Consider the following 24,881-nt stretch of genomic DNA (forward strand, 5'->3'; position numbering starts at 1 on the left):
ACTTGAATGGGTGCAAGTCAAACAGGATAGTATTCCACCCACAGCATGCTGCGACTGTTTCCTCGGTCCGATTAGGGCGGAGAAAAAAAAAAACACTCATGGGAGCGGCTCCATAGAGTAACATTGGTCCGAGAGGAATGAAATTTTCTATCACATTCCACTCATTCCGTATTACTCGCCGTGTGTGCTGACCCTTATTAGTCTGATCGCTGGTCCAGTGCATCTGCATTGCAATACATTATACTTGTCAATGAGACATTGACAGAAGCCTCTCAGACCATATTTCTGATCTGACTGACACAGAAGTCGTCATCACAACCAGGGGTTGCCATGGTAAAGTTGTGGCTCCCATAACCACATTGTGAGGGTCCCGATCAGGTAGTTTGGGAGTGGACTCCCTCTCCCAGCTTCCTAAATGCGGTGATTGCCATGATCACGGCACTTAGGCGGTTAAACAGCCAACGCGGGGACGATCCCTGGATGTGGATGTGACAGCTGGATCTCGGCTATAACTTACCCCGAGCTCCCAGTGGTGATCATACAATCACCATAACGTATATTTACCTCATTTTGCGGGAACCCCTCTCCGACCATGATCTAAACTTACATCAATAGTCTGGAGGGGGATAAAAAGTGGGATGCCGGTGTAAACGTTTTTCACATAGAGGTGTTAAAAAGTGAATCTGTCACTGGGTAATTGCCACCTAATCTGAGAGCAGCATAATGTAGGGGCAAAGATCCTGATTCCAGTGATGTCACTTACTGGGCTACTTAGTGTAGTTTTGATAAAAATCACTGATTAATCAGCAGTAGATCATCATTACAGGACTACTTCACTTTTCTGGTTTTGTACGTCTTTTACACACAAAATAACAAAAAAAAACCAAAATCAAAACGATCACTCATTTCAGTATCATGTGTTTTCTTCGTATAACGGTAACACGGATGTCACATGGACGTGTCACATGAACAAACGGATGACACAATGATGGCCTTACGGAGGTCCAAAATGGACCGTGCAACACATGCTTTTTTTTTTCTTTTTTACACAGAGTGTTAAGGGGGCCTAAGGCAGTATGCGGAAACATGTCCTGCTGTCAATGTACAACCGATGTTCGGAAGGATTAACATGGCAATTATACTGTATGGGGAATGCCATAAAAAAGGCAATCTAGGCTTGTGGTCTTTATAAAAAAAAAAAAAAAAAAAAAAAAAGCACACCAAAACTATAAAAAGTGATCAAAAAAGTCTTACATGCTCCAAAATGGTACCAAGGAAAAGTTAATTTTTCTTGCAAAGAACAAGCCTTACTTCAACTCCATGAATGAAAAACACAACAAAAATTTACAGATCTCAAATTATGGGACACAAAATGGTTTGTTTTTTTACTGTAGCAGAGCATAAAAAATAATGTATAAATTTGGTATTGCTATTATCATACTGTTCTGAGAAATGAAAAATGTTACCATGTCATTAATACTGCAGATTGATGGCCATGAAAAAAAAACTTAAAAAAAAAAAAAACCCTAAACATTTCATCGCTGTATTTTCATTTCACCACTCATAATAAAGAAAAGAGATTGGATGGGACCAATGAAGACCTCAGCTTCTCTCACACGGGACAAGCACCACACAACTCCATTGCCAGTATATATATATTATATACATATATATATATACACATATATATATATATATATATATATATATATATATATATATATATATATATATATATATATATATATACACACACACACATATTTATATATTATAAATAAAGAAATTAATGTACAATTGTTTCAACCTACAACATAAGGTGAGGACGTTATGGAGGGAATTAATAATTGTTAATGTTGATCAATAATTACATGTACCCAAAAATGATGCCTTGATGAAAACCATGATCCATCAAAACCAAGAGATATAGATTTTATATATATATATATATATATATATATATATATATATATATATATATATATATATATATATATATATATATATATATATATATATATATATATATATATATATATATATTTTTTTTATAACAAATTAAAGGAAAAAAAAAAGCTTGAAGGGGTAATGCACGAAATAGGCGAGAATGAAGAAATTATAATATTTACCTTGTTAAACGCTTCCTCTTGTGGCTGACAGAACTTTAGGCACTCATCAATAAATAAGTTCAGGTACCGCTGTCGAACAGTGGTAGGCACTTTTGCCCCAAATTCAGTAGGTAGGACAGGTCTCTTCAAGGCAGCAGACTGAAAAGGAAAAGAGTGATTTCATCTATTGCCAAGGTATCAGTGGTGTTTTTCTGTACTTGAATCTAGAATATTTAGCTGGCTCCATCTCTCCCAGAATTTAATATGCGTTTTATGACCTAAACCATATTTATGCTTTTTAAACATTTTATCTTTAGTGGCCAACAAATAGACATGTTTTGCCAAAGGGGTGAAAGGCCTAGCCTTTGTTGTGTCTATGAACAATCACTGTACACTACAACCCCATCAGATCCAGTTAGAGGTGGGATATAACATGTTACCTTGTCATACACTGACATATATTGAAGATCTGTGTATACCCTAAGGGGTACTTTGCACGCTGCGACATCGCTAGCGATCTCGTTAGCAATGTGAAATGCTAGATCGCAAGTGCGATCTTTCGAGATCGCACATGGGTCATTTTACGCATCTGCGATCTCGAAAGATCGCACTTGCGATCTAGCATTTCACATCACTAACGAGATCGCTAGCGATGTCGCAGAGTGCAAAGTACCCCTAAGACATCATTGGATCACATGTTCAAAAGACCCTTGGGAGGACAAACTATATTGTTAAAAAAAAAAAAAAAAGGTAAAAAAATCTAAAAAGTAATTTGTACCCCAAAATTGCACCATTGTAAACTACAGTTTTTATACAACTGCCCAGGAATGGGGTGAATATAATATTGAGTTTTCTAATATGCACTATACTTTTGACTGGATTGTTATAATTTATGTTAAAGGGAACCTGTCAGGTGTAATATGCAGGGAGAACCACAAGCAGTTCTGGGTGTACAGTCATGGCCAAAAGTTTTGAGAATGACACCAAAATTATATTTTCACATGATCTGTTGCCCTCTGGTTTTTAATTGTGTTTGTCTGATGTTTACATCACATACAGAAATATAATTGCAATCATATTATGAGTACCAAAAGGTTATATTGACAGTTAGAATGAGTTAATGCAGCAAGTCAATATTTGCAGTGTTGACCCTTCTTCTTCAGGACCTCTGCAATTCTCCCTGGCATGCTCTCAATCAACTTCTGGACCAAATCCTGACTGATAGCTGTCCATTCTTGCATAAGCAATGCTTGCATTTTGCCAGAATTTGTTGGTTTTTGTTTGTCCACCTGTCTCTTGATGATTGCCCACAAGTTCTCAATGGGATTAAGATCTGGGGAGTTTCCAGGCCATGGACCCAAAATCTCTATGTTTTGTTCCATGAGCCATTTAGTGATCACCTTTGCTTATGGCAAGGTGCTCCATCATGCTGGAAAAGGCATTGTTGGGCGCCAAACTGCTCTTGGACAGTTGGGAGAAGTTGCTCTTGGAGGACATTCTGGTACCATTCTTTATTCATGGCTGTGGTTTTAGGCAAGACTGTGAGTGAACCGACTCCCTTGGCTGAGAAGCAACCCCACACATGAAACGTTTCAGGATGCTTAACAGTTGGCATGAGACAAGACTGGTGTCTCACCTCTTCTTCTCCTAATAAGCTGTTTTCCAGATGTCCCAAACAATCGAAAAGGGGAGTCATCTGAGAAAATGACTTTACCCCAGTCCTCAGCAGTCCACTCCCTGTACCTTTTGCAGAATATCAGTCGGTCCCTGATGTTTTTTCTGGAGAGAAGTGGCTTCTTTGCTGCCCTCCTTGAAACCAGGCCTTGCTCAAAGAGTCTCCGTCTCACAGTGCGTGCAGAAGCACTCACACCAGCCTGCTGCCATTGCTGAGCTAGCTCGGCACTGCTGGTAGTCCGATCCCGCAGCTGAAACAGTTTTAAGATACGGTCCTGGCGTTTGCTGGTCATTCTTGGGCGCCCTGGACCCTTTTTGGCAACAATGGAAGCTCTCTCCTTGAAGTTCTTGATGATGCGATAGATTGTAGACTGAGGTGCAATCTTTGGAGCTGCGATACTGTTCCCTGTTAGGCCATTTTTGTGCAGAGCAATGATGGCTGCACGTGTTTCTTTAGAGATAACCATGGTAAACTGAAGAGAATCAATGATACCAAGCACCAGCCTCCTTTTAAAGTGTCCAGTGGTGTCATTCTTACTTAATCATGACTGATTGATCGCCAGCCCTGTCCTCATCAACACCCACACCTGTGTTAATGGAACAATCACTAAAACAATGTTAGCTGCTCCTTTTAAGGCAGGAATGCAATGATGTTGAAATGTGTTTTGGGGGTTAAAGTTCATTTTCTTAGCCAATATTGACTTTGCAAGTAATTGCTGTTAAGCTGATCACTCTTTATGACATTCTGGAGTATATGCAAATTGCCATTAGAAAAACGTAAGCAGTAGACTTTGTAAAAATTAATATTTGTAGCATTCTCAAAACTTTTGGCCATGACTGTATATTGCTAATCCCTGCCTAACTGTCCCTGTATACACTAGCATAGATAAAGGGATCTTTAGAAAAAGGATTTCTAAAAAGATCTTTTATTACATGCTAATGAGCGAGGGCATTAAGGTGGTGTCACACATTACGACGCAGCAGCGATCATGACCAGCGATCTGACCTTATCAGGATCGCTGCTGCGTCGTTACATGGTCGCTGGTGAGCTGTCAAATAGGCAGATATGACCAGCGACCAGTGACCAGCCCCCAGCCAGCAGCGACGCGTGGAAGCGTAACAAAGGTAAACATCGGGTAACCAAGGAAAGCACTTCTCTTGGTTACCCGATATTTACCTTAGTTACTAGCGTCCGCCGCTCACACTGCCAGTGCCGGATCCCTGTTCCCTGCACTCCTAGCCATAGTACACATCGGGTTAATTACCCGATTTGTACTCCAGCTACGTATGCAGGGAGCTGGCACTGGCAGCGTGAGAGCGGCGGACGCTAGTAACTAAGGTAAATATCGGGTAACCAAGGAAAGGGCTTCTTGGTTACCTGATGTTTACCGTGGTTACAGCTTACCGCAGGCTGCCAGACACCGGCTCCCTGCTCGCTTCAGTTCGTCGCTCTCTCGCTGTCACACACAGCGCTGTGTGCTTCACAGCGAGAGAGCAACGTCCAAAAAATGAAGCAGGACATTCAGTAACGACCGGCAACCTCACAGCAGGGGCCAGGTCCGTTGCTGGATGTCACACACAGCGACAGCGACACTGTTACGTCACAGAAAATGGTGACTTAGCAGCGACGTCGTTGTCGCTATGTGTGACACCACCTTTAGTCGCCCCCATTAGCATGTTAATATGCCCCTGTGGGTGTGCTAACATGCTAATGAATACGCAGCGTCGCAGGATGATCTCACTCACCTCTCCGACACTGGATTTCGGCTCAGTGTGCATGACCCCGGAGTTTCGGTAATGCGCACTACTTCAGTTTGAAGCCAGGATGCGCACACCCGGCTTCATAGTGCGCGTGACCCAAACTCAGAGGTCATGCGCACTAAGCCAAAATCCAGCGTCGGAGAGGTGAGTGAGATCATCCTGAGACACTGTGTATTCATTAGCATGATAGTATACCCACAAGGCCGGTGAACTAACGCCCAGGGAACTAATGCCCTCGCTCATTAGCATATGATAAAAGATCTTTAGAAATACTTTTTCTAAAGATCTCTATCTATGCTACTGTATACAGGGACGGTTAGGCAGGGATTAGCAATATGCACCCAGAACTGCTCGTGGTCCTGGCTGCATATTGCACCTGACAGGTTCACTTTAAACAAATTGATGTGTCTAATCCTGAAGTAAAAAAAAAAAACCCTCAAACGAGGAATAGACAGAAAAAACAAAAAGAGGCAAACTGAAGAAATACAGGAGGAGAAAATAAAAAATAAAAAAAAAAAAAATGAGCCAGACTTCACCTTCATTCTATCCCTCTCCTGCATGGTCACATAGCTCTTAGGCTATGTGTCCACGGGAGAATGTAGCTGCGGATTTTTCTGCATCAAAATCCGCAGCTTTCCCGCAAAATCCGCACCTTTTCAAAGGTGCGGATTTGCCGCGGATTTTTTTTTTCCCAATTTTAAAGCCAAAATCCGGATGAAAATCCACAACAATAATTGACATGTTGCAGATTTTTCCGGATCAAAATCCGTACAAAATCCGCTGCGGAAAAATCCGCAGCGTGGGCACAGCATTTCCAAAATGCCATAGAAATGGCTGGGAAGTGCCTGTGCTGCAGATTTTCGGGAAATCCGCGGCTTTTCTGCGAGAAATCCGCGGCAAAATCCGCGCATTTTCCGCAGCGTGGGCACATAACCTTAGACCACAAGTCTTCTCGTTTGCGGTGCTCAGTAGTGGCCTTTTGCAGTAATTTGACAAAAGACCCGATTCCTGCAGTTTCTTCTGGACAGTTGATGTTGAAGCATGTCTATAGGTGGCTTTACACACTGCAACATCGCAAACAACATCGCTGTAACGTCACCGGTTTTGTGACGTAATAGCGACCTCCCCAGCGACATTGCAGTGTGTGAAACACATCAGCGACCTGGCCCCTGCTGTGAAGTTGCTGATCGCTACAAATCGTTCAGGACCATTCTTTGGTCCTTTGTTTCCTGCTGTGCAGCATGATCGCTAGAAAGTCTCAGTGTGTAAAGGAGACTTAAATGTGCAGGCAGCAGGAGTCGGCTTCTGCAGACACTGGTAACCACGGTAAACATCGGGTAACCAAGAAGCCCTGTCCTTGGTTACCCGATATTTACCTTCGTTACCAGCCTCCGCCGCTCTCACTGTCAGTGCCGGCTCCTGCTCCTTGCACATGTAGCAGAGTACACATCGGGTAATTAACCCGATGTGTGCTGTAACTAGGAGAGCAGGGAGCCAGCGCTAAGCAGTGTGCGCTGCTCCCTGCTCTCTGCACGTGTAGCTGCGTGCGCTGGTAACCAAGGTAAATATCGGGTTGGTTACCCGATATTTACCGTAGTTACCAAGCGCAGCATCGCTTCAGTGCGTTGCTGCTGGCTGGGGGCTGGTCACTGGTGACAGCTCACCAGCAACCCGTGTAGCGATGCTCCAGCGATCCCTGCCAGGTCAGGTTGCTGGTGGGATCGCTGGAGCGTCTGACTGTGTGACCTCTCACCAGCAACCTCCTAGCAACTTACCAGCGATCCCTATCAGGTTGTATCGTTGTTGGGATCGCTGGTAAGTTGTTTAGTGTGACGGTACCTTATTACTAGATGTCTGTGCATAATTTATGAGGGCTGTGATGTGAGGAGCTGTCAATTTGGAGTTCCTAGGAACTCTGATGAGCTTATCACCAGAGGTAATTCTAGTGTTTGTTTGTTTTTTACTGGGACAATCCTATTGAGATCCAGTTTCATCATAGCAATTGTTAGTTTTGATGAATGCACTTGAGGATACCTTCAAGGTTTCTGCAATTCTTCAGATTGACTGACCTTCACGTCGTCCTATAGTAACGTAGTAATAATGGTCTGTTTCTTTTGGAATAGGGCTCAGCTCTATGGAACAGAGTATCAACCCTGCCATCTGATTGTCGCTAAAGGCCCAGTCACACTAAACAACTTACCAGCGATTCCAACAACGATACAACCTGATAGGGATCGCTGGTAAGTTGCTAGGAGGTCGCTGGTGAGATGTCACACTATCGCATCCAGCGATCCCACCAGCAACCTGACCTGGCAGGGATCGCTGGAGCGTCGCTACACATGGAAGCGATGCTGCGTTTGGTAACTAAGGTAAATATCGGGTAACCAACTCGATATTTACCTTGGTTACCAGCGCACACCGCTTAGCGCTGGCTCCCTGCACACTTAGCCACAGTACACATCGGGTTAATTACCCGATGTGTACTCTGCTACGTGTGCAGGCAGCAGGGAGCTGGCACTGACAGCTGAGAGCGGCGGACGCTGGTAACGAAGGTAAATATCAGGTAACCAAGGAAAGGGCTTCTTGGTTACCCGATATTTACATTGGTTACCAGCGTCCGCAGAAGCCGGCTCCCTGCTCACTGCACATTCAGTTGTTGCTCTCTCGCTGTCACACACAGCGATGTGTGCTTCACAGCGGCAGAGCAACAACTACAAAAATGGTCCAGGACATTCAGCAACAACCAACGACCTCAAGCAGGGGCCAGGTTGTTGCTGGATGTCACACACAGCAACATCGCTAGCAAGTTGTGCCTCAGCAGCGATGTTGCTAGCGATGTTGCTTAGTGTGACGGTATCTTAACACTATCTGAAGACAGGTGAGTCCACAAAATTAACTCTTGATGAGGATTAGGCTACTTTCACATCAGCGTTTTTTTGCCTGTAGGTAAAAAAACGCAAACCGCATATGACCGAATCCTGTGGATTGAATGTGCAACGCATGCAGCCGCAATTGTTATTTTACTGGATCCTTCTACTTCTACTTGCGATGGATGCAGCGGGACACAGAATGAAGCGGCTGGCACTGGAGTGAGCTGATCAGGAGTCAGCTGAACTCCTAATCTCACAGTCTGCACACGCTGTGATGGATGCGTGACCGTATGCGGGCTCTGTGGTCAGGAGTTCAGATCAGCTGATGACTCCAGTGTCAGCCAATTAGTTGTTCTTTGTCCCGCTGCATCCATCGCAGCGTGTGCGGGCTGTGAGATCAGGAGTTCAGCTGACTCCTGATCAGCTGACTTCAATGCCGGCCGAACTCAGCTAACCTCACAGCCCGCACACGCTGCGATGGATGCAGCGGGACAAAGAACAAGTAATAGGCCGACACTGGAGTCAGCTGATCTGATTACTTGTTCTGCTGGCTGTCTGGTCAGGAGTAGGGATGAGTGAGCAGTAAAATGCTCGGGTGCTCGATGGGCAAAGCCCATGTAAATTTTTTTTAAATTCATTAAAAAAATATAAAAACAAAAACACCAAACGCATAACCCTAGCCTAGGGTTAGGGTTAAAAAAAAAAAAAAAAAAAAAAATGAAAAATGTGTGGGCTCCAGCTGCATTTTCTATTGCTAAGGCTAACCCAAGCAGCTACTGCCTGGCGTTACCTTCACTAGTAATAAAAAATCCAGGGAAGCCCTTTTCTTAAAAAAAATTTGGCCACAAACTTAAAAAAAAAACCCAAACCAAACACGTGGGCTTCATCATATTTTGTATGCTAGCCAGGTACAGCAGGCAGGATTGGGCTGCCCCCAACCCCAGCTCCCTATTTGTACCCGACTGAGAACCAAAAATATAGGGAAGCCCTTTTTTTTTTTTTTTTAATTATTTCATGAATGTCATGAAATAATTTAAAAAAAAAAAAAAACGACGTGGGCTTTACCCAATTTTTGTGTCCAGCCAGGTACAACTAGGCAGCTGGGGATTGGAATCCGCAGCGCACGGCGGCCCAAGCTTTCTGGGCCCCCCCACTGCGAATTGCAGTCTGCAGCCGCCCCAGAAAATGGCGCTTTCATAGAAGCTGTATCATCTCTTCCAGCAGCCCTGGTGCCGGGTGGCACGCTGGGTAATAAGGGGTTAATACCAGCTTTGTTTTACCAGCTGGTATAAAGCCCGAGATTCTTAATGTCAGGCCAAGTTTGACCCGGCCATTAAGAATCTCCAATAAAGAGTTAAAAAAAAAAAAAAAAGACAGCACATAGAGAAAAAAATCCTTTATTATAAATAAATGGTGACTTCCGGTACAGCAGGATCCGGCGCCCATTGAACTGCATTGCAGGTACCTCCGCAATCCAACAGATCCATTGACATGCAGTATTTTGCCTGAGTAGCGTTTTTGAAAAAGTAGCGTTTTTTTGAAAAAAGGTAAAATACCGCAAAGCAATGGATACAGTGTTTGGAGCACGCAGCCGCATGTGACCGCGTATTGCCCCGATTCCATTGCAAATGCAAGCAAATGACAATGATTTGTGAAAAATACGACTTTGCGGCAAAAAATCCATTCGAGCCGATTAAAAAAAAAAAAAAAAACGCTGATGTGAAAGTAGCCTTTATCTGTCCACTTGAAGTAACTCCACGAAACTAACTGATGAGGCCAAATGGGAGAATACTAATAGGGTGAAAAGCCATCATCACATTAAAGGGCTGGGGGTTTACTTTGATAAATCTAGGATTTAAAACATATTCTGGTTTGTTTCACAAGTATTTCTTTACTTCTTGTTTCCATATATGTTCCAGTCTGGTATTGCTGCCTTCAGTCTGAATGTACAATGTGCACATTATTATAGGAATAAGAAAAAGCATTGCACGAACAGTTGTGTCCAAACGTTTGACTAGTACTGTATCATATACACACTTTTTTTATATATAAATTGATTATGCTATATACAGGCAGAAAAGGAAGGTGGAAACTCGTTTTGGGGTAAAGTATATGAATAAGTATGTCCAGAATACTTTCTTTTCTGGAATTTAGTTACAAGGCGACGTCACAACTTTTAATACAACACAACTTACCTGCAGAGATGGTACATGTGATCGTCGCTTTGTGGTTACAGCGCTCGTCTTTGAAGCCATGCCAGACGGTGTTCGCAACTTTATTGCAGATGAGCCATTACAAGTGTCACCAGTACTCACCGATTGTGCATTTTTCTCACCTGTGTACAAGGATATGTCATGAGTAAATATCACCACCCAAAAGTCAATAGTCCAATCTTATAAAAGGCTTACCTATAAGTTGAGTAATACGTAGTACATGTAAGTTACATTGGGCAATTGCAATGTGAACGTAGGGGTGTTTTAGGTTTTCATTTCTACAGCAAAATTTGCAATGGTTCAACCAAGATTTTGTCCACGCCAATTTTTTCTTATTTTTTTTCCCTTTGTGGGCAAGACAGTGCTTACCTGGTTAACATTTTTGAAAATATAAATTACTTTTGTATGTATCATATAGGCAAAAGATGCCGATGTCCTTTCTACGTCCACTGCCAGTCAAATTCTGGCAGTGAATCAGAATCAGTGAAATTCTGTGATCTTTTTTCTCTCCACACATACCTTTGATCTTTGTGGACAATAAGTTCTATGTTAACCTCATCTGTCCACAGGACTTGTTTCCAGAACGTATCAGGCTTGTTTAAATGTTCTTTTGCATACTTCTGCTGCTGCTTTTTTGTGGTGAGCATACAGGTGAGGTTTTCTTCCATGAAAACCATATTTGTGCAGGTGTTTCTAAATAGTAGAACAATGTACCACATCCCCAGAGTCTGATAAATCTTCCTAAAAGGTCTTTTGCAGTTAAGAGGAGCTTCTGATTTGCCTCTCAGTGGTCAGCTCGGATGTTTAGGTTTTAAAATCCAAGAAAGTAAAGTTTATAAAATCGCGAGAATTGGCATAAGTATTATACAATCAATGTAACTTTTTTCTTCTAGGACCTGTTGTGAGATCATACCCATGTGACCAGAAGGGGAGGGGCCTCAGCCACCAAGCTGATACCACGAAGCAACATTTTTCTATTACGATTGTATAATACTTATGCTAATTCTAACAGGGGGAGGGGATAACTATGAATTCCCCCCCCCCAGATATTATCTGATCCTCAGCTGCTGTCATTCAACAAGCTGATGATTTTATAAACTTTACTTTCTTGGATTTCAAAAACTAAACATTCCTAGCTGACCACTAAAGGTATTTAGTGAATCAGCCTGATAGTGCCAGTATAGCACTGGCTTGAAGTTATATACAAAAATCCTGGTGATTGGTTCCCTTTAAAGCACGTCTAAACTATCAACAAACAGGAAAATGATCCTTTAGAATTGGATGATCTTGTTGAAGCTGCTTCACATCTCTCTCCTACTTATCCCATACGCTGTGTTGTGCACACACTGCAGCTGGCAATAAGAGATAGTCTGCAAGAGGGACATGCTGGAACTCTGATTGGCAAAGTGAGGAAATTGGTTATTGGTGCCAGAACCCCTGAAATTGATTTAATCTTGAAGAGACGTGCTGAAAAAGGGGCAATTGTCGATCAAGCCACTCGGTGGGGCAGCACTTATTTAATGATTGAGCGATTGCTTGAGCTGAAACCCTTTCTTGTAGACATGGCGAACCCTCAGGTAACACTAAATGAAGGTCAATGGACACAGGTGGCTGAACTGAAGGAATTGCTACATCACCCATTTACAGTAACTAAAAATTTCATAAAGAAGTGGAAGAACTTGCTCTTTTGCCTCTCCCAAAGAGGAGGTATAATCACAGAAATCACAGATGGCATTGCTGCTTCAATGAGAGAGAGACACACAGCTATAAGAAAATATAATTCTTCGGGCAGCTGTGTATGTGGCCCCAAGTCATCGAATATTGCGGGATGATCTACAGCTTACTAAAAGGAAAAAAAAACTCTGAGGTAGCAGTTAGGATGAGCGGCTACAGGACTGCCAGGCAGAAGAGAACTTTGATCCCGCCAGTGCTACTGCTGCCGTACCTTCAGCCTCATCAGATGAGGAGTTTAATGTTCAAAAGTTCTTGGACGACATAGAACAGGCAAAGTGTTGCTGCGGGGAAAAAGATTCTACTCCCATAGAAAGCAGATTGACCATATTTCAGCAAAATTTTTCACTTGCTCTCAAAGAAGTAGAAGAGTTCAAATGTTCATCAAAACTGACTATGCATGAGGCAATTCCCTTATACCCGGAAATTGTTAGAGATGTTGCCCATGTGGTTACGGCTTTGCCTCCAACCCAAGTTACTGTAGAGAGGTTGTTCTCTAGCCTTAAAATAATTAGGTCAGATTTGAGGTCATCTATGAAGGAGGATCGGAGGGAAAGAAAACTATTTCCCAGAACAAATTCATGGACTGCACAAATGTTACCGTATTTTTCGGACTATAAGATGCACCTGACCATAAGACGCACCCTGGTTTTAGAGCAGGAAAATAGAAAAATAAAATTTTAAGCAAAAAATTGAGTCATGACACACTGTTATGGGGCGAGGATCTGCTGCTGACACTGTTATGGGGGTAATGTCCCCAAATTCTCTACTAAGATACCCCATCCTGGTAATGATCCTCCTGCCTTGTATATACAGTATATACCCCCATCCTGTTCATATACTCCCATCCTGCTCATAATATACCCCCATCCTGCTCATAATATACCCCCATCCTGCTCATAATATACCCCCATCCTGTGCCACATAAAAAAAATAAACGTTCATACTCACCTTACCTTACCTCACCTCACTCCCTATAGCATCGCTCCTCCTCCAGTCTGTGTCAGCGCCGCTGAGTGGAGCCGTCCCCGTTCCCCTGCAGCACCGCGATGTGCTCCTGGCTGCCGGCGGCCGCTGAGTGGAGCTGTCCCCGTTCCCCTGCAGCACCGCAATGTCCTCCTGGCTGCCGGCGGCTGCGCGTGGACACGTGCGCACAGCGATGACGTCATCGCTGTGCACACCGCTAGCCTCCACTCAGCGGCCGCCGCACAGACAGGAGGACATCGCGGTGCTGCAAGGGAACGGGGACGGCTCCACTCAGCGGCCGCCGGCAGCCAGGAGGCGATCGCGTGGCTGCAGGGGAACGGGGACGGCTCCACTCAGCGGCCGCCGGCAGCCAGGAGGAGATCGTGGTGCTGCAGGGGAATGGTGACGGGTGAGTGTACTGATTCACTGCACCCCGCGATGATGATGATGCACGGGGGGCAGTGAATACAGCCGCACATGATCACTCCAGGCTGTAGTTGCCAGGGGTGATCATGTGTGCCGGCTGTTTATCCCTCGCCCATCATCCCGCCCACCTGTCAGCGCTGAGAGATGATGGGCGGGAGGATGGGCATGCATATTAAATGAGCGGGTCCACGTGGTCACGGCAGGCGCTGCTGCAGCCTGCTCATGCCCCCGATGACCCGCTCCACCGCAGCACCCTCATTCCATGCAGCCCTACATTCAGACCATAAGACGCACCCCCCCACTTTCCCCCAACATTTGGGGGGGAAAAAGTGCATCTTATGGTCCAAAAAATACGGTACATAGTACGTTCTTGTTGAAAACTGTTTTTTTTTCCCCCCACTTACCGAATAGTGTACTGTATATTTATAATTTATTACATCTAAACTTGTAATCCAATAAATATATTTTATATTCTATCTAAACAGCTTGATTATTGCATCATAATAATGATTAAGGCCCTGTGCGCACTAGAAAAAGGATTTTTCTCAAGAAATTTCTTGAGTGAAAGATTAGCGCACCTGCGTTAAAAAAACGCACCATTACACGTGCGGTTTTGTGCGTTTTTTCCGCAGGTTGGTCCCTGCGTTAGTTTACCATTATCTATGGCAAAAAACGCAGGTACCTGCAGAAAAGAAGTGACATGCTCATTCTTTTTCTCAAGAAATTCTGCAGAAAGAATGTTCTTGAGAAAAAAAAAAACAGTGTGCGCACAGCTATTTTTTTTTGCCATGGGTTTTGCTGGGAAATGTCTGCAGAAAGATTACAACCATTTTCTCAAGAAATTTCTGCAGCAAAATCGCAGGTAAAAACGCAGGTAAAAACGCAGGTAAAAACGCAGGTAAAAACGCAGTGTGCGCACAGGGCCTAAAAGCCGGATGTTACCATTTTACTACAGTAAATTTATCCAAAATATGAGTGATGTATGAGGGAGACTGAGTCGTGGAGTCGGAATCAGAGAAATTGATATAGCTTCCCACGTCTCAAGAGCATGAAGACTGCCTAATTAAATAAATAGCAATCTAAATTCTGGAGCCACGCAGTTAGGCCCTGTGTGCACGCTGCGGTTTTTGCCGTGGTTTTGCTGCAGAAAATGTTCCTAACCTTGCTGCAGTCCGTCCCCAGCAAAACCTATTGTAAAAAAAAAAAATGCAGTGCGCACACGGCGGATTGTTTCACCAACACGTTTTGCATGAGCATGTCACTTCTTTTCTGCAAGTATCTGCGGTTTTTGCCATAGATAATGGTAAAAAAAACGCAGGGACCAACCTGTGGAAAAACCGCTGCAAAACCACATGTGGTTTTCAGTTTGCTGCGTTTTTTTCCACAGGTGCAGTGATCTTTCAGAAGGTCCGGAATTTTCTTAAGAAAATTCAATTTTCTAGTGCGCACAGGGCCTTAATCTCAGATTTGCCACTGCACGGTGATAAGTGGAACCCTGAGATAAAAGGTTTGCAGTCTCACGAAAAGGCAAAAAGGAACTGTCTCCTACAAGAGAGGGATCCACAAATTCAAGACCCTCTTTGGCAAATCCGGAGCTAGAAGGATAACCCTGACTAAGTTTTCCCTCATCTACCTCAATACTTTGGGTATTAGCTCGAGGGAATGCATAACTCCTGGAGAATTTCCATTCTTGGCTGTGGGCATCTATAACTGGAGGTTCATTCTGCTGATTTAGGGGGGAAAAAAACTCCAACAACTTGTATTCATGTTTACTTATGTTACAAATAAATGTATCCCACTTCTGCGCAATTCTATTGTACGCTGTCCAATTCAGGCGCCAATCTGACTGGAGCAGGGACTGATGACTGAGGAAATCTGCTTTTATGTTATCTAATCCATTCGAATAAACTACCAATAAGGAAAAGGGCTTTCCCTTTTAAAAGATCCATGGTCTGTCTGGACACCCACCTTAACCCTGCCGACTTAGCACATATCTAGTGATTTAGGTATGCTGCTGCTGTAGCATTTTCCAAGAGGAGCCCATGATGCCACTCTTCATAGGAGATTCAAATAGGAGAACAACTTGCAAGTGGCCACCTTAAATACCTTTTCTCATGACTGGATACACCTGCCTATGAAGTTCAAAGCTCAATAAGGTTACAAAACCAATATAGTGCTTTAGTAACTCAGTAAAAAGTAGTTAGGAGTGTTCAAATCAAGAAATTGATAGATGTGCCCATACTTTTGCACTGGTCAAATTTTGTTTAAATGCGGATTGCACATTTTTTGTTAGTACAATAAACCTCATTTCAATCCAGAAATATTACTCAGTCCATCAGTTATTAGATATATGAAACTGAAATAGCTGCTGCAAAAACCCAAATTGTTATAAAGAAAAAAGGTTAACATTAATAGGGGTGCCCAAACTTTTTCATATGACCGTATACCATACACACACACACACACACACACACATTCACACACAAAAACAACACACATAGCACCCGCCCCCTCCCTTCTTCATTTAGGCTTGTTAGTGCTTGCTTATCTATACATTTATGCTGAAACACTGTAGTTCTGCAAAGCATTGGTAACATGACATAGTAGGAGCTGTAACACAGAAGCCACAAGGAACTGTCCCCATTCTTAACTTCTTAAATGCCTTAGTTATAACAGTGGTCTTTATGAGGTTAAAATGTTAACTGGAACCTAACAGCGATAGATATTGCCCAAACCAGCTGTGTTGTTTCAGACAAAAAAACAAAAACACACTTTTAGTAGTTGAAGGGGACAAAGCTGCACGGCAGACTAGTCAGACAGCTTCTCCCCATCCGCTGACAGTGACTGACAGGCATCTGCCTATGGTACGTGCATGTATAATCTATGGGCATTTATTGGATTTATGACATACTCAACCCAAGCTACATGCATGTATAGGCAGAGAAGTAGCCGGGGACCCGCAGATCTGCTGTGAGACTCAGTGCCGGCTTGGGCTGAAAGTAATAGGCTACATTTTGACAGTGTACCATGTTTTTAATCTAATCATTCAGGTATTATTAGTATACAGTGCCTTGCGAAAGTATTCGGCCCCCTTGAATTTTTCAACCTTTTCCCACATTTCAGGCTTCAAACATAAAGATAAAAATTTAATATTATGGTGAAGAATCAACAACAAGTGGGACACAATTGTGAAGATGAACGAAATTTATTGCTTATTTTAAACTTATCTAAAAAAATAATAAACTGAAAATTGGGCAGTGCAATATTATTCATCCCCTTTACTTTCAATGCAGCAAACTCACTCCAGACGTTCATTGAGGATCTCTGAATGATCCAATGTTGTCCTAAATGACTGATGATGATAAATATAATCCACCTGTGTGTAATATAGTCTCCGTATAAATGCACCTGCTCTGTGATAGTCTCAGTGTTCTGTGTAAAGCACAGATAGCATCATTAAGACCAAGGAACACAACAGGCAGGTCCGTGATACTGTTGTGGAGAAGTTTAAAGCTGGATTTGGTTACATAAAGATTTCCAAAACTTTAAACATCCCAAGGAGCACTGTGCAAGCGATCATATTGAAATGGAAGGAGTATCATACCACTGCAAATCTACCAAGACCCGGCCGTACATCCAAACTTTCATCTCAAACAAAGAGAAGACTGATCAGAGATGCTGCCAAGAGGCCCATGATCACTCTGGATGATCTACAGAGATCTACAGCTGAGGTGGGAGAGTCTGTCCATAGGACAAAAATCAGTCATACAGTGCACAAATCTGGGCTTTATGGAAGAGTGGCAAGGAGAAAGCCATTTCTCAAAGATATCCATAAAACATTTCATTTAAAGTTTGCCACAAGCCACCTGGGAGACACACCAAACATGTGGAAGAAGGTGCTCCGGTCAGATGAAGCCAAAATCGAACTATTTGGGCATAATGCCAAATGATATAAAACGATGTTTGGCATAAAAGCAACACAGCTCATCACCCTGAACACACCATCCCCACTGTCAAACATGGTGGCAGCATCATGATTTGGGCCTGCTTTTCTTCAGAAGGGACAGGGAAGATGGTTAAAATTCATGGCAAGATGGATGGAGCCAAATACAGGACCATTCCTGAAGAAAACCTGTTGGAGTCTGCAAAAGACCTGAAACTGAGACGGCGATTTGTCTTTCAACAAGACAATGATCCAAAACATAAGACAAAATCTACAATAGAATGGTTCACAAATAAACGTATCCAGGTGTTAGAATCGCCAAGTCAAAGTCCAGACCTGAATCCAATCGAGAATCTGTGGAAAGAGCTGAAAACTGCTGTTCACAAACGCTCTCCATCCAACCTCACTCAGCTCCAGCTGTTTGCAAAGGAAGAATGGGCAAGAATTTCAGTCTCTCGATGTGAAAAACTGATAGACACATATCCCAAGCAACTTGCAGCTGTAATCGCAGCAAAAGGTGGCGTTACAAAGTATTAACTTAAAGGGGCCGAATAATATTGCACGCCCCGATTTTCAGTTTTATAAAAAAATAAAGTTTAAAATAAGCAATACATTTCGTTCAACTTCACAATTGTGTCCCTCTTGTTGTTGATTCTTCATCAGAACATTAACATTTTTATCTTTGTGTTTGAAGCCTGAAATGTGAGAATAGGTTGAAAAATTCAAGGGGGCCAAATACTTTCGCAAGGCATTGTATGTTGTGTCAAAGACATGAAGATTATTCTTGCTACCAGAGTTGTGAAAAATCAACAATAACTAAAATATATGCATTTATTAACAGTTGGGGCTTCATATAATTTTATACATTGTTTAAAGGGATTAACAGTTGGGGCTTCATATAATTTTATACATTGTTTAAAGGGAACCTGTCAGGTACAATATGCATCCAGAGCCACGAGCAGTTCTGGGTGTATATTGCTAATCCCTGCCTAACTGTCCCTGTATACACTAGCATAGATAAAGAGATCTTTAGAAAAAGTATTTCTAAAGATCTTTTTACCATATGCTAATGAGCGAGTGGACTAGTCCCCTGGGTGTTAGTTCCCCTGGCTAGTCAGCTCCATTAGCATGTTAGTAGAGCCCTGTGAATGTGCTATCATGCTAATGAATGTGGAGCATCACAGGATGATCTCACTCACCTCTCCGCTGCCATCGCCGCATGACACTGGATTTCGGCTCAGTGCACATGACCCCGGAGTTTGAGTCATGCGCACTACTTCAGTTTGAAACCAGGACGCGTATACCCATCTGCAAAATGCGCATGAACAAAACTCTGGGGTTATGAGCACCGAGCTGAAATCCAGTGTCGGGCGGCGAGGGCAGCGGAGAGCCGAGTGAGATCATCCTCTGACGCTGTGCATTCATTAGCATGTTAGCGCATTCACAGGGGTATACTAACATGCTAATGGGGCCGGCTAGCCAGGGGAACTAACACCCAGGGGACTAGTCCCCATGCTCATTAGCATACGATAAAAGATCTTTAGAAATACTTTTTCTATAGATCTTTATCTATGCTAGTGTATACAGGGACAGTTAGACAGGGATTAGCAATATGCACCCAGAACTGCTCCTGGATCTGGGTGCTTGTTGCACCTGACAGGTTCCCTTTAAATTCTGCATTTTTAATTACTTACAAAAAATAGAAGGCAGAGATCCAGACAGTTTTGCGATCTTTTTCATGGGATTGGACTCTCGGGTAATACTAGGCAAGAGAGACGCCTTCTGTTGTGCCAGCAGTTGTGCAGCTTGCTCCTGGGCTTTCTGAATTCTCTGATAGCAAATCTCCTGAGGGTTTAGGCGTCTGTATGGATGGACGGGAGCTGTACTGGGCGAGTCTACCTGAAGAAAGGAACAAAATGAAATCACAATCAAAACTTTGGATGCTTGATCCTTTACAAGAAGAATTATCAATTAAAGGGTTGTCTCACAATAGAGACTGATGGCATATGCTTTGGAGATGCAAGTCAAGAATAGGTTTTAGTTAGGCTGCTTTCACACATCCGGTTTTTGCTAAGCGGCACAATATGGCACGTTTCAGAAAAAACGCAACCATTTTTTTTTGCCGCCGGTTGTGTTTTTTCCACATAGACTTGCATTAGCACCGTATTGTGCCGCATGGCCTTGCGTTGTGTCTGTTTTTTGCCGGATGTGGCATATTTAGCCCATGCAGCGGCCGGATGGAACGTTGCCTGGCACATTTTTTTTTTGTGCGGCGAAAAAAAACGCATCGCTCCGTACAAGCCTATGGACGCCGGATGCGGCGTCCTGCGGCAAAAACCGCATCCGGCCACCGGATGTGTTTTTTTGCACTGCGCATGCTCAGTATCAAGCTGCATCCGTCAAAAAACGGACGGGCCGCATGGAAAAACTTATGCAACGGATGCGTTTTTTTCGCCGCATCCGTTGCATAGGTTTTTGAGCTGGATTGAGCCGCACTGCAAAAACCGGATGTGTGAAAGCAGCCTTATTGCGTTCTGATAGGCATCCGGAGAGGTGGCAGGGAATACACAGGCCTTCTCCATTCCATGCTACTGGAGTTCCAAATACTTTTTACTCCCAAACACTAGTCACTGAAAGGATCGGCATCTGCCCTTATAGGCGACTATGATCCCTGAACTGCTAACCATGTGCACTGTGATAGCAGGCATGGCTAGAAATGCTAAACTGAGAAATTCATTTTATGTACTATTAAAGGAGACAGGGAGGTGCTCAAAATAGGTCATAAATCTGTGCCAGGCATTAAACTACAAATGATAGAAAAGCTGGAACTTCATGCAATGGAGGCTCTGCTGGTCAGGTTCACACAGGTGAAAAGCCCTATATAGCTCAAGATTAGGGTAGGAAATGTAGCGAGTCTACCTAAGAAGTCTGAAAAGGTCTCGTGATAATTTGCCGACAAAGGGACAGTGTATTATCTCCTCTATTACAGCATGAAAACCCTGGAGATTAGCTACATTACGGGAGTAAGAGAAGAAGGAAGGCATCACTACATCCATTATAGCGGCTTACTGTGGCCACCGGCTGAGAAGCCCAGAAAAAAAACAAAAAAAAAGTGTGTGTTTTGGGTTAAGTTCACACAATGACTTTTTGACTATACATATTTTCACTGCAGGAAAAAAAAAAAAAAAAAAAAAAAACATAACAAAACAGCGTCTTAGAGTTCCAGCAAAATGAATGGGATATACAATATATCACAAAACTGAGTACACCCTACACATTTTTGTAAATATATATTTTCATGGGACAACACTGAAGATGGCACTGATACAATGTAAAGTAGTCAGTGTACAGCTTGTATAACAGTGTAAATATGGTGTGCCTCTAAATAAACAACCATTAACCCCTTCACGACCATGGACGGAAAGATCCGTCCTTGTGCACTGGGCCTTAACGACCAAGGACGGATCTTTCCGTCATGGCGGAATCGCGGCACCGGAGCCTCCGGTGACTGCAATATGTTAACATAAACCGCAGATTCGGGGAGGAGGGGACCTGTTCCTGACCTTAGGAGGGGTGGTGCCTCCTCCCCGGACCTACGGAGGCTGTGATTGGCTGACGAACGCCGCTCAACCAATCACAGCCACTGTAATGTTCCAGCCATTTAAAATGACTGAAACATTGAAATCCATCCCTGGCCAGTGCAGCTGTAGCACTGGCCAGTGGCTGGAGCTGGGTGATCTCACTGGATCACCCTCCCCCAGCTCCAGTAGCTCTGATTGGAGAGATCGGCCTTGTGACCGATTTCTCCAATCACAGTGGACCTGTTGCCGGTGACCGCCCCCCATCAGCTTCACTTGTCGTCCCTGCAGCACGCCAGCACACTGAGCACAGTGAGTGTACACAGTGCAATGGCAGGGCGACAAGCTGCGGTCCCATGCTGTTATGAGACCGGAGCATGGGACCCGGAAGTTGGCGCGCTGCCATTGCACTGTATGAAACCGGCGAAAAGCGTCCCGATCCGCCGCCGCTGCCCTCCGCGATCTGCCACCTGTCTCCCCGATCTCCTGCCCGCACCCTCACCCCCACAACTCCCGATCCGCTGCCGCCGCCGCCCTCCATCTGCCACAGTGCCACCGCTCCCCCCAATCTGCTGCCCGGCCCCTCACCCCTCGTGATAGTTGCCCGGCCCCCCACCTCCGTGATGTGCTGCACGATCCCTGTCCTCCTCCATCTGTCATAGTGCCACCGCTCCCTCCGATCTGCTGCCCGGCCCCTCCCCCTCGTGATCGGTGCCTGCCCCCTCCCCTCCGTGATGTGCTGCTCACCCCCTCCCCTACGTGATGTGCTGCTCGCCCCCTCCCCTACGTGATGTGCTGCTCGCCCCCTCCCCGACGTGATGTGCTGCTCGCCCCCTCCCCGACGTGATGTGCTGCTCGCCCCCTCCCCGACGTGATGTGCTGCTCGCCCCCTCCCCGACGTGATGTGCTGCTCGCCCCCTCCCCGACGTGATGTGCTGCTCGCCCCCTCCCCGACGTGATGTGCTGCTCGCCCCCTCCCCGACGTGATGTGCTGCTCGCCCCCTCCCCGACGTGATGTGCTGCTCGCCCCCTCCCCGACGTGATGTGCTGCACGCTCCCCCCACCTCTCACCCCCGTGGTCAGCTACCCGCCCCCTCCTCTGTCACCGCCGTGATGTGTGCCCCCACACCTGTCACCGCCGTGATGTGTGCTCCCCTCCCCTGTCACCGCCGTGATGTGTGCTCCCTCCCCTGTCACCGCCGTGATGTGCGCTCCCTCCCCTGTCACCGCCGTGATGTGCGCTCCCTCCCCTGTCACCGCCATGATGTGCGCTCCCTCCCCTGTCACCGCCGTGATGTGCGCTCCCTCCCCTGTCACCCCCGTGATCTGTGCTCCCTCACCTGTCACCCCCGTGATCTGTGCTCCCTCACCTGTCACCCCCGTGATCTGTGCTCCCTCACCTGTCACCCCCGTGATCTGTGCTCCCTCACCTGTCACCCCCGTGATCTGTGCTCCCTCACCTGTCACCCCGTGATGTGCGCTCCCTCACCTGTCACCCCCGTGATGTGCGCTCCCTCACCTGTCACCCCCGTGATGTGCGCTCCCTCACCTGTCACCCCCGTGATGTGCGCTCCCTCACCTGTCACCCCCGTGATCTGTGCTCCCTCACCTGTCACCCCCGTGATCTGTGCTCCCTCACCTGTCACCCCCGTGATCTGCTGTCCGCTCTCCCTCCACCTCTCACCCCCGTGATCTGCGCTCTGCTCACCTGTCTCCCCCGTGATCTGCGCTCTCTCACCCCCGTGATCTGTGCTCTGCTCACCTGTCTCCCCCGTGATCTACGCTGCGCTCCCTCTCCCACCACCTCTCACCCTCCCCGATCTGCTGCCTCCTTCATCTCCTGTAATCCTGCTGCCTAGATCCATCCTGTAGGGTAACTATCCCCAATCTCACCTCCCACTCCCCTTCCCTGCCATCCACCCTCCCCCCCCATCCTCTGCCGCTCCTGCATCCACTGCGCCCTCTCCCATCCGCCCCCACCCTATCCCAGCCGCCGCCGTCTCACATTCACAGATGCTCCCTTTATATGCCGCTGCCCCCCCCATCTGCCGCCGCCCAATCTGCCGCCCCCCAATCTGCCGCTGTTCTGATCCATCCTGTAAGTATTGTTCGTGGCTCTTTTCTAACTATCCCCAATCGCATCTCCCACTCCCTCTCCCCCCCCTCCTCCCCCACCTGCCTGCCGCCAAGTGCTGATCAGCTACGTGATTGGCTGATCAGGTACGTAATTGTTGCTCTAGTTTTTGCTTTTTTTTGTGCACCCCAAATAAAAAAAACAAAAACAAAACATGTACAATTAGGTACCTGATCAGCAATCGTCCTGCAGTCGTACTCGACTTTGGACAGGACTTCTTTTCTCCATCCCACCTAGTCCCCCCCCCCTTTTTGCAGAACATTTGTGCGTGCGCCCTATTTTTTTTTCTATGCCATGGGGGTTTAGTTTCCAAAATGGGGTCACATGTGGGGGAGCTCCAGTGTTTCGGCACCTCAGGGGGTCTCCAAACACAACATGGAATACGCTAATTATCCCAGACAATTTTGCGTTTGAAACGTCAAATGACGCTCCTTGCATTCTGAGCCCTGCTGTGCGCCCAAACATTTGATTTCCACCACATATGAGGTGTCTGTGTACTCAGGAGAAATTGCACAATACATTTTATGGTGCAATTTTTCCTGACACCCTTGTGAAAAAAAAGCTACCTGGTTGAAGTAACAATTTTGTGGTAATTTTTTTTTTTTTTTATTTGCACGGCTCAACTCTATTACCTTTTGTGAAGCCCCCAGAGGTTCAAAGTGCTCAATAAACATCTAGATAAATGCCATGAAGTGTCTAGTTTCCAAAATGGGGTCACATATTGGGGAGCTCCACTGTTTCGGCACCTCAGGGGCTCTCCAAACGCAACATGGTGCGGCTAACGATTCTAGCAAATTTTCTGTTCAAAAAGTCAAATGGCGCGTCTTCCCTTCAGAGTCCTGCCGTGCGCTCAAACAGTGTTTTTTCGCCACATATGAGGTATCTGCGTGCTCAGAAGAAATTGCCCAACAAATTTTGGGGGTTCATTTAATCCTACTACCCTTGTGAATATGCAATATTTGAGGCTAAATTAACATTTTTGTTGCAAAAAGTAAAATGTTCATTTTTTCCTTCCACATTGCTTTAGTTACTGTGAAGCACCTGAAGGGTTAATAACCTTCTTGAATGTGGTTTTGAGTAGCCTGAGGGGTGCCGTTTTTGGAATGGTGACACTTTTGGGTGTTTTGTGTCATGTAGACCTCTCAAAATCACTTCAAATGTGATGTGGTCCCTAAAAAATGTGGCTTTGTAAATTTTGTTGTAAAAAGAGAAATTGCTCATAAACTTTGAACCCCTCTAACTTCCTTAAATTTTTTTTCACCCAAATTGTTCTGATGTAAAGTAGACATGTGGGAAATGTTATTTATTAATTATTTTGTGTCATATGTCTCGTTGGTTTTAGAGCATAAAAATTAAAAGTTTGAAAATTACAAAATTTTCAAAATTTTCGTGAAATTTCCGTTTTTTTCACAAAGAAACGCAAAAAATATCGGCCTAAATTTACCACTAACATGAAGCCCAATATGTCACGAAAAAA

The 24,881-nt window shown here is 44.9% G+C and overlaps 1 protein-coding gene across 2 annotated transcripts in view; it reads right to left on the reverse strand.

Moving 5' to 3' along the window:
• Positions 1-24,881, reverse strand: part of REXO1 (RNA exonuclease 1 homolog) — a 203,595-nt gene that overhangs the window by 148,973 nt on the left and 29,741 nt on the right. For both annotated transcript variants that reach the window (XM_075352558.1, XM_075352557.1), the window contains exons 4-6: positions 19,387-19,591; positions 10,609-10,748; positions 2,130-2,267 (exon numbers count right to left, since the gene is read on the reverse strand). In XM_075352558.1, the coding sequence (XP_075208673.1) occupies positions 2,130-2,267; positions 10,609-10,748; positions 19,387-19,591 (483 nt within the window). The remainder of the gene's footprint in view (positions 1-2,129; positions 2,268-10,608; positions 10,749-19,386; positions 19,592-24,881) is intronic.

This window comes from Anomaloglossus baeobatrachus, chromosome 1 (genome assembly GCF_048569485.1).
Source record: "Anomaloglossus baeobatrachus isolate aAnoBae1 chromosome 1, aAnoBae1.hap1, whole genome shotgun sequence".
Lineage (NCBI taxonomy): Eukaryota > Metazoa > Chordata > Amphibia > Anura > Aromobatidae > Anomaloglossus > Anomaloglossus baeobatrachus.